The sequence below is a fragment of the Centroberyx gerrardi genome, chromosome 7 (assembly GCF_048128805.1).
Source record: "Centroberyx gerrardi isolate f3 chromosome 7, fCenGer3.hap1.cur.20231027, whole genome shotgun sequence".
In the NCBI taxonomy this organism is placed as follows: Eukaryota; Metazoa; Chordata; class Actinopteri; order Beryciformes; family Berycidae; genus Centroberyx; species Centroberyx gerrardi.
The window spans coordinates 8595143-8605151 of record NC_136003.1 but is presented as its reverse complement, the minus strand read 5'-3'; the positions used below and the strand labels follow the sequence as shown (position 1 = coordinate 8605151).

Sequence of the window (10009 nt, the reverse complement as noted above, 5' to 3'; positions counted from 1 at the left end):
AATTGTGTGTGTGTTGGCTTGCATTACAAAGAAAAATATAGTATAATCAATATTCAAAAAGACAATTGCCAAGTTAAGTTAAGGTACAAATTTATTATAAAAATACAAAATCCAAACAGTACAAACATATTTAAAATGCTTCTTGCTACGGAATACATGATCTAATAATTAGATATTAACTTTGATTGTTGTTCAAATTTAATTTCTACAGTCACAATAAGACACTGTGGGTATCAGCATGTGTGTGTCTGAGTACTGAGTACAGTATCACTTCTTGCCAGTATGTTAGCTTCTGAAATAACAGTCACAGGCAGTGAGGGACAGTATTGAGGATTTCTGATGACAGACTTAAATAGTAAGCCATGCTTTTGTCTTATGCGGTATAGAGAGAGAGTGTGTGTGTGTGTGTTGTACTTCCATTTTGGTGGAGACCAAATGTCCTCACAAGGACAGGACAGAAAAGTGAGGAAAGTCCTTCAGTGTGTGTGTGAGACAGTCTGTTAGGCCACTACCTGCTGTAGGGCTGTTCCTCAGGTGTGAGGCCGGACGTGGCAGTGTGTGTGAGTGTTATCGCGGGGTCCGACGGCGTCGTGTCGTAGCCCAGTTTCTTCATGTCTTTGGTCACGATGTTGAAGGAGAGGGTGACGAAGCCTTGGGAGCGAACCCGCGTCACTACACAAAGAAAGGAAAATAATATCAGACAGTGTTTCTTAACCAGAATGCTGTGGAACAAGCTCAGGTTACAGCCCACAGATCATTCTTTTACTTATAACCTTTATTTATCCAGGGAAGGCTGACTGAGCATGCATGCTCTTTTTCAGCAACAACATTGTAGTAAAATATAATGTAATAACTGTCAGATAAAGGTAATAACTTATCAAGATGTAATAAAATGTCACTGAGTCAAATATGTAATGAAAATCTGTTAATGTAATAAATTGCCAGATAATGTAATAACATCTTTAGACTGATATTGTATTTTTCGCTCCTCATAACTTAATACATCATTACAACAGTCTGAAAATGTTATTACATCATCTCATGTCTCACTCACTATCCCTGGCCAGATCTTACAGCCATGGGACTAACATTTTGGACCAGAAGTGGGTTTTTTTTGGATCAAGCTGGTCCCAAATCAGCCCAAAAGTGGTTTACATACTTAAAAAGGTGACTCAACCTTGTAATGTACATATTTGGCTCAGGCATGCCTTTAGGTTTTGTTACATGTCAAGAAAAGACAACTGATGTCAAGTAAAAATATTCAATTTACCTTAGAATTAGAATGAATAAGCATAATACATAATAAGCACCATACACACACTTCCTTTGACATATTCAAGGCATCGACGATTTGGTGTTTTGTTTTACCAAAGTGTGTTTCTGCATTCAAAGAGTGAGAACCACTGCATTAAACAGACAACATTAAACTGTCAGTGTTGGCACGATAATGACATATATACACACAAACACAACAGACCTTCTCTCCCCTCGCCCTGGGCCACAACTTTAGGGTCTGTGTACTCCGGCCGCCGTCCCAGCAGCCAGCTGCACGAGAGAGGAAAGACATGTAACCTCCAAGGGAACTTTGTGTGTGTATGTCTGTCTACATACTGATAACACCAGCTGCCACATAATACATACTGATGGAGAGCATAAGAATATTCTCATCCCAAAGAAAGACTGTATACTCAATAGCACACAAACAACACCAGCTATTAAAGACGGCTCACACATCTCACCTGGTGAATTTCTGAAGCCTCGATGTGGATTCGGGAACAAACATGGGGATGGTTCTTGTATGTCTGGGGAAAAAATTGATTCTTTTATTTTATTGTTTTCGTCCTTGTAATGTTTTTCACAACAGCATATATTAACAGAAAGAGGAGAAATGTAGTGGAGGAGGTCCCGTCTGGGCGTGAGGGGGAGATGTGGCGGAAAAGGAGGAGGCGGTAGAAGACATAATGACTGTCTCAGTATGAAGGGGGCGAGGGGGGGAAAGCAGCCCTCAATAGCTCAATGCATGGCACTAACAATACTGGGATTAGGGGTTTGATTTCCACTGGGGAGACACATGCTTAAAATGTAGTATATGCTCATGGTGCTGTAAGAGCGCTTTGAATACAAGCATCCAACAAATGGCATATACTTTTAGAATATATAAAAAAGAAGAGGTGAAGAGAGATTGATGGTCAATATAAAGAATGAGGGGAAAAGAGAAGAAATGAGGAAGAAATGAGGAAGAAATGGGGGAGTAGACAGCAAATTAAATAGTGACATTAATAAGAATTCAAATCACATTCAAGTCAAATCACATAGTTGAAATGAATGCTTTTTACATGTAGTCACACCAGCTTATATGCTCCCAAATTACACCACCTAACCAAATTTAAAAGAAATGGGAAAACAAAAAAAATCACAACCCTACCTTACTATGTTTCAGCCTAGCTCTTGTGAGGGAAAACAAGCATATATACATGTTCTGGGGTACTCTAGCAGGGTAGATGCCTGTCTCCAAACCAAAAATTGCCTTCCAAACCACTTTTAGATTGTCAGGGAACCAGAGTTTATTTTCAATTTTTTTGTCCAGCCATGACCTTAACCATGTCTAACTCTACATATTTGGCTGCCTCTGCTGCCGAGACACTACGAAATTATAAAAAACACAATCTATATACACTGACAACAGGCATTTAGATAGACTAGCAGCATCACTAGGGAGTTAGCTGTATGCTGCAAATACATGGATGGCCTTTGTGTGTATTTAGCCTGCGAAAAGAATGTGAAACAATGAGAGACAGAGAGACAGAAGATGAGATAAAAGCCTATGTGTTGTTACAGTTTTGAACAGGTGGGTGAGGAAGGAGGGATGAAGAGGCGGGAGAGTAGATGGAATACTGACTGTCCAGGCGTTAAGGGGATGTGTGTGGCTCCGTAGCCCCTGACCACGTCGTTGCCAAACGTGTCGGGACCGTACACACTCACCACGATCTGAGGCCCTGGAACATGCAGAGGAAACACTTGTAAGTATTCTTTTCTAAGCATTAGTCAATATTTAAAAAGCTCTATGTAATGTGTGTACGTGTGGTGTGTGTGTTTGTGTGTGTGTATTACTCACATCCAGAGGGGTTGGTGCTCTTGAAGGTGATTTCCAGTGGGAAGTTCCATATTAATCTGTGAGAAGACTGTCTGCCTTTAGAGGTGATCTGAGAGATGCCTTCCTCCAACCCCTAGAGAGAGTTAGAGAGAGAGAGAGAGAGAGAGAGAGAGAGAGAGAGAGAGAGAGAGAGAGAGAGAGAGAGAGAGAGAGAGAGGCTGATTGGATGGTGACCAGGTGTCATTTTAATTATGATGATTCTATGCATGTGAAAATGTTTCCAGTGGCCTATATTGGATGGATACTATGAAATGTGTGTTTTGTAACTGTTTGGGTATAAATAATACTATTGTAGTGTAGTAGGGAACCATCTTTTGCCACCCTGTTGAGTAAGACAACTGACTTTATGATAAAAGCTGTTACATTTTCCCTTACGAAAAAGAACCATAATACCCCTGAGAAAAAAAATAGAGGGATGCTGATAAACAAATGCAAATTAAAGTAGTGCGAGGGCACTATAAACCCGCTATTGTGAAACACAGATACACTAAAAGCATGCTTATACCAATATTAAAGTGATTTTTCGGCAGCGTATGACTTTTTATCAACTACTCACCGACGTGGGAGCCCAGTCGTGGCCGTAGACAAAACAATATTTACAGTACAGGTCGTCATACTCTGGAAACTGAAACACAACACCGTGCAACACGACATTTCTACGTGTTAGTTGCCAATGGGAATATAAGGCACACAAACTCAGAGTTCACATAGAGTTCACACAGAAAACACGCCAGAGGACGCTACCGTTGCTAACGCTAGCTAGCATCACAGTTTGCGGGCTACCTAAAACTAGCTGCTAGCTACATCAGATGCAACACTTACGTTCGCTCCCTCAATTTGTCCGTTGACCATGAGAAGAAACACCGACGGGTTGTTTGTAGCCATCACTGCCTCATGTAGTAAAGTGGGAATTAGAGGCGTCTGCTACGCGAGTAAGTCAATCCTATTTAAAATGTTCTGCTGCCAATAAATCTAGTATTAAGAGGTGGCTAACTAAACCCTGTCCGTTGCTAGGGCGACGCTTGCTCTTCCCTACGGCTCGTTGCAGAGTCCAAACAGAACGTAATCACTAAAGCGATTTGAAATTTTGTATGAATCCACAAGATGGCGACAGGTGACTATAGAGACCAACGGCGGTCTGGCAAGGAGGTTCAGGTGTACTATGATGATACTAACGGCTGCCTTCAAGTGGTCCTCTTGAGGAGAACATGCACAGCAGGCATTAAACTGATGTTTTAATGAACTTGTCAGGTAAAGTACACACTGTGTGCCAACTTAAAGTTAAACAATTGTAAAAATAGAAACATACAACAGTACTTTAGCTATTATTGCCTTAGAAGGTCAAACATTTTACCAGTGAAAATGCATCACTTCTACCATCAGTTGTTGACATTACTTATTGTGCTCTCTGCTCTTTAAATGTCACAACTGGGCAACTCTAACATTAGTCATCAAAAGTTCTGCCTTTCCCAGGAAATCTCATCACTTCCTCGGGGCTGTCATGTAGGCTATGCTCTGTTTGTAATTAAGATAGCCTATTTACAACAGCACTTGAAGGCAGCATTACACTCAAACTACAAATCTCATTGCCAAGAAACTGTGACTAGCAGTCAATTAGCAGTCATACTTATGTTCAGTTAAGTTTTCCTTTAAGTACATAACATTTAGCTATTTCCCAGCAGATAATTGTGTTTCGTTTGTGTGTAGCCGTTGCCTAGGGGCCACTTAATATGACATGTTGCAACAAACAGTAATTACAGTATGTGTGAAGCAGGCTACCCTACAACACCACATTGCTGCGAGGGGACGGGAGCGTAATAACAAAGGACTTTGATTCATAATGGCGTAGACTTTAATTATTAGGCTGCTTAGCCAGTCGCCGCTGATCATTAGCTGCCTTTGTTCAGATCATTATGTTTTAGTTTTAGCGATAGAAAGTGGCTCGGTTTGTTATAGTTCTACTGTCCCACACACAAAAGGCAAACCATCATCTCTCTCTCTCTCTCTCTCTCTCTGATAGGTTGCTGCATCCCGCTGTCAGACAGGACGGGGCCCCTGGAGTCTCTGACCTTTACCACAGTCCAAACGCCAACTCTTTTCCCATCCTCCATTCTTTTCCTCTCTGCATATCTCTCTCTCTCTCTCTCTCTCCCTCCCTCTTTCCCTCTGCCCGAGCCTGTTTACAAACGTGTCTTCCTGTCTATCTGTTAGTCTGGATCTCTGTCACTGATCTGTCTACCCCCCCCCCCCTCTCCTCTCTTTATCTCTGTAATGAAGTCAGAGAAGCAATAACTTGTCATTAGTAAGCAGGCCACCGCTGCACAGACTGGCAGACAGACTCCGTCCCCGGAGTCTCGGGGACATGAAAGTAAATACCGATCAGCCAGTAGAGGGAGGAGATGAAACAAGGAAGATGAGAAATGTTCACAGAGCGTCTGGAAGGTTTAAATGGCACGTGGTGACTGCTAGATTAATGATTTTCTTAAATGTCTGTATGTGTCATGATAATATCTGCCAGCTTTTGGCTATTCCTTATAAAGCGTTTTGCCATTTATCCCTTCTGTCCTCCCTTTCCTCCTATCATCTCTCTATCATTCCACTCTCCTTTTCCCCCCCTTCTCCTCCGCTAATCTCCCCATCTCTCCCATTTCTCCTCTCATCTCTCATCCTTAGCCGCATCCTTATTCCCTTTTCTCTTGTTCCCAATGTTTCCCTCTCCCTCTTTTTCCTCCCTCACATCCCTCCATCTCCTCCTCCGATCTCCCTATCCCTCCTCTTCTCTGTCTATCCCTCCCACCACTTCCCCGTCCCTTTTTCTCTCCTTTTCCCAACATCGCCCTTTCCTTCCTTCTCCGTATGCCATCTCCCTGTCATCACCTTCGCCTGCCATCTCTCTATCCCTCTTTCTCCTCCTCCTTATCTCCCTATCCCCCTTTCTCCTCCTCCTCCCTATCCCTCTTTCTTCTCCTCCTCCATCTCCCCATCCCGCTTTCTCCTCCTCCATCTCCCGATCCCTCTTTCTCCTCCTCCTCCATCTCCCTATCCCTCCTTCTCCTCCTCCTCCTCCTCCATCTTCCTAATCCTCTTTCTCCTCCTCTTCCATCTCTGTATCCCTCTTTCTCCTCCTCCATCTCCCTATCTCCCTTTCTCCTCCTCCATCTCCCTATCCCCCTTTCTCCTCCTCTTTCACTCCCCATCCCTCTTTCTCCTCCTCCCCCATCTCCCTAACCATCTTTCCCCTCCTCCTCCATCTCCCTATCCCTTTCTCCTCCTCTTCCATCTCCCTATCCCTCTTTCTCCTCCCCCTCTATCTCCCTATCCCCCTTTTTCCTCCTCCTCCCTCTCCCTATCCCTCTTTCTCCTCCTCTATCTTCCTATCCCGCTTTCTCCTCCATCTCTCTTTCTCTTCCTCCTCCATCTCCATATCCCCCTTTCTCCTCCTCCATCTCCCAAACCCTCTTTCTCCTCCTCCTCCATCTCCCAAACCCTCTTTCTCCTCCTCCTCCATCTCCCTAACCCCCTTTTTCCCCCTCCTCCATCTCTCTCTCTTCCTCTTTCTCCTTGCCAAATGGCTGATTTAGAGGCAGACAGCCCCCTGGCCGGCAGCCCGTTTAAAACACTGTGGCATGGCCAGAGAGAGAGAGACAGACAGCCAGGCAGAGAGAGAGAGAGAGAGAGAGGGAGAGGGAGAGAGGTCTCTTCCCAATCCAAAGGGGTCATCAGGCCCATATGGGAGCTGCGGGATTTTCTCTGGTATTTTTAGCCGAAAATCTGCAAAAACTGTGAAAACTGCAGTGACGCTCTCCAATTTCCAGTATGTGTGCGTATGAAAGCGGTCGTTTTAGGAGCCCAGCCTTCCCTTTACTTAGATGTGTTTTCAGTGGAAACCTGCCTGGGAAGCCGCCACGGGAGGCGAGAACACATAACGCCGGTGTTTTGAATCATATTGGACTTGAGACGGCTTCCCAGAGGCTCCGGCGGCGTCCTTCACAAGTCCCCGCGATTGGAATTGACACTACATGTTGGCTATATGTTTCCCCCCTTTGGTGTTTTCAAAATCACAGAGCGCACGCCGAGTCGATGCCCGCAGGCGTCTACAGCGTCTCGGAGAAAATTTAGTTTTTTCCGCCGTAGTGCCCTTCACAGGTCTCTGTTGGCTGAGGGGAATTCATACAGAGAGAGGGAGGGAGGGATGGAGAGAGAGAGAGAGAGAGAGAGAGAGAGAGAGCATCACTCTCCAATTCCACACAAACAAAACAACTGTCGCAAGACATTAGGAATGACAAGCATAATTCAGTGACTCGTATTTATCTAATTTACAAATGGGTACACACACACGCACACACATACGCACACACACACACACAAACACACACACACACTGGATGGAGGCTGATGATGCTGATGGAGGTTAATGTTTCAAACTGCCTGTGACTAATGGGCTATGACCACTGGTTCAACTGCTTTGCTCCTGAGGAGACCCCAACACTTAACCTGCTGCCATACACACACACACACACACACACACACACATAGGGAGGGGAGAGGTTGAGGTGGGCAAGAATGGGTTTGAAATGGAGGGGAGAGGGTTGGAAGAAGAGGAGAATAATAAGGGGAATAAGGAGTAAAAGAGGGGCAGGAGAGAGGAAGAAGAGGAAGAGAAAAGAGGGGAAGGAGAGAGGAGAGAAGGAGGGAGGGAGGGAGGGGAGGCAGTGATTTGAGAGGATTAGCAGAAATGTTTGCTGACTGTCTGGTTGTTATGGGTGACGCTCGGCTACTGATGCCGTCACACCGGCCTTACACAGCATCTCTACTGCAACAACTGCTCTGTCTCTCTCTCTCTCTCTCTCTCTCTCTCTCTCTCTCTCTCTCTCTCTCTCTCTCTTCTCTCTCTCTCTCTCTCTCCCTATATCTCTTCCTTTCACCTCCTTCCTCATCCTCTCAGGAGAAGTAGGGAAGGAGGACAGGCGAGGAGGGAGGGGGAATCATGAAGAGAGGGAAACTGAGCAGGCAGGTGGAGAGATAAACAGACACACACACAGCATAATATAATATGATATGAAAGACAACAGAATGTTTTACCTCTCTGAGATCTGATTTCCTCTTGGCGGTGTAAACAGGGACAAACCGCAGAACGCGTTGTCAGCCGCGATAAGATCAAATCTGCCGCTCAGAAGATTGAAATTTGGGATTTTGTTTTCCTGTGTGCAGCCTTGACAGATTCCTTGGTGTTCGATCCAGCATCGCAGAACACTGTAGCAGAAACAAAACCAGAATGTAGACAAAATGAATCCCTAACACTGACCTAGAAGGGCTTAGTCATATAGGATGCTGCAGTATGCTGACTGCTTTGTCTGGGATCTGTATTGTGCAAGGATAGTATTAGCATATTACAAGTAGCATTACTGCACTTTACAGATCATTTGTCGTGCATTATCATGTATATTGTGTTTTTAGTGTTTATTGATGTATATTGTCTATGTTTTGTTGCTATACGTGGACTACGCAGCTGCGTAGGGCCCCTGCGACCGCTAGGGGGCCCCTTTGCGTTACCGTATGTTTTTTATCCTTGAATATAAATGGCCACTTTTGGTAACCATGCGTCCTCATGTGTTGATCTAAAACACATACATTATAAGCTCACAATGGCTAAAATAAAATGCATTTATTGTTAGATGGATCAAAAAACAACTTTTCTTTTGAGAGCTCTTTGCCTTACAAGCAAACTAATTTCAAAGAAAAAAGAAAACGGAAGAAAGCCGAGGAAGGAAAACGTTTGCAGAGCAGAGGTAAGACATGCATTTAGCTTATAACCTGTTTTTATGGAGAGCGTATTTCTGCCAGTCAGTGATCGGGGTCAAGTACTCCTCGATGCAAGCTGGAAGTTGGGGCGGGGCTACATACTTCTTCTCATGCTTTCAAGACTAGACTACACACTGCCACCCTCTGGTACAATCTTACCATTCCAAATAACCAAATAAGTCTTTATTTAAATAAGAACCAGATTACTCATCTCACCATTTCCATATGGTCAATATGTTGATTCCATTTGAAGTAAAAGGGATATGTATTCAGAAGCTCCATGTTATAGCATTATGTTGGCTTTGTCTGAACCGTTTTTTGCACTGAATGAGGATTATGGAGTTGTCCCCGATTACTTGTATCGAACTCTAGATGGCGAGCTGGAGCAGTGTGTCCAGTTTGAAGTACCTCACTATAGCTATATACTCTTCCTGAAAGGCCATGGCTCAGTTCACTATGTAAAGGATGACAGGGTCTAGATGCTCATTATTGATCACAGTAGCTATTATAAGAGCAGCAAATAATGATCACAGCAGACAAATCACCAAAAGCGTATGGAGTCTTGATAGTCTAGAAAGATGATGCTGTGTTTTGTTTCCAGATGCGATTCATCGTCCGCCCCCTGGGTCAGCCTGCAGACCATCTTCTGGACCCTGGGCTATATAAGATTAGGACCATTTTCCCTCTACTCTGGTAAAGTACTGCTCCTTAAAACTTGTATGGACCCCCCAGGCTGTTCTGAACAAGACCTCCAGCTGTCCAGAGAGTGTGGATGGTCTCAAGTTGGAGTCTCTCAGTGAACTCAGGCGACTCCCTCACTGGACACCACAGAGGTAGGAATCACTGCTTGCTGAGCGTGATATTAGCAAATTGTAAGGTAGAACAATGGACTCAACCAATAATGAATGTGATTATTATTAATAAGAACAACTTAACTCCCAGGTTCTGAACCAGACAGACAGCCACCTGGACAACACAGAGTCCACTCACACCACATCTGGTAGGAGACATTCACCTCAACTTGTGTCTGAATTGTCCAGTCCTTCCACACCG

The 10009-nt window shown here is 44.2% G+C and overlaps 1 protein-coding gene across 1 annotated transcript; it reads right to left on the bottom strand.

The window, feature by feature from the left end:
• Positions 1 to 121: 121 nt before the first annotated feature.
• Positions 122 to 4143, bottom strand: b9d1 (B9 protein domain 1). The gene is made up of 7 exons (XM_071896803.2): positions 3977 to 4143; positions 3711 to 3779; positions 3116 to 3227; positions 2900 to 2996; positions 1740 to 1802; positions 1478 to 1545; positions 122 to 672 (listed from the first exon to the last, which is right to left on the bottom strand). Exons 1-7 carry the CDS (start codon positions 4037 to 4039, stop codon positions 509 to 511), a joined length of 636 nt encoding a protein of 211 aa, XP_071752904.1. The 5' UTR covers positions 4040 to 4143; the 3' UTR covers positions 122 to 508.
• Positions 4144 to 10009: the final 5866 nt, after the last annotated feature.

Excerpts from the sequence above, each read along its gene's own strand:
- b9d1 (XM_071896803.2), bottom strand. The coding sequence starts at position 4,039 with ATGGCTACAAACAACCCGTCGGTGTTTCTTCTCATGGTCAACGGACAA. Across the intron at positions 2,997-3,115 it reads GAGCACCAACCCCTCTGGAT|GGCCTCAGATCGTGGTGAGT; the intron begins GTGAGTAATACA and ends TGCATGTTCCAG. Across the intron at positions 673-1,477 it reads CCAGGGCGAGGGGAGAGAAG|TGACGCGGGTTCGCTCCCAA; the intron begins GTCTGTTGTGTT and ends TTCTTTGTGTAG.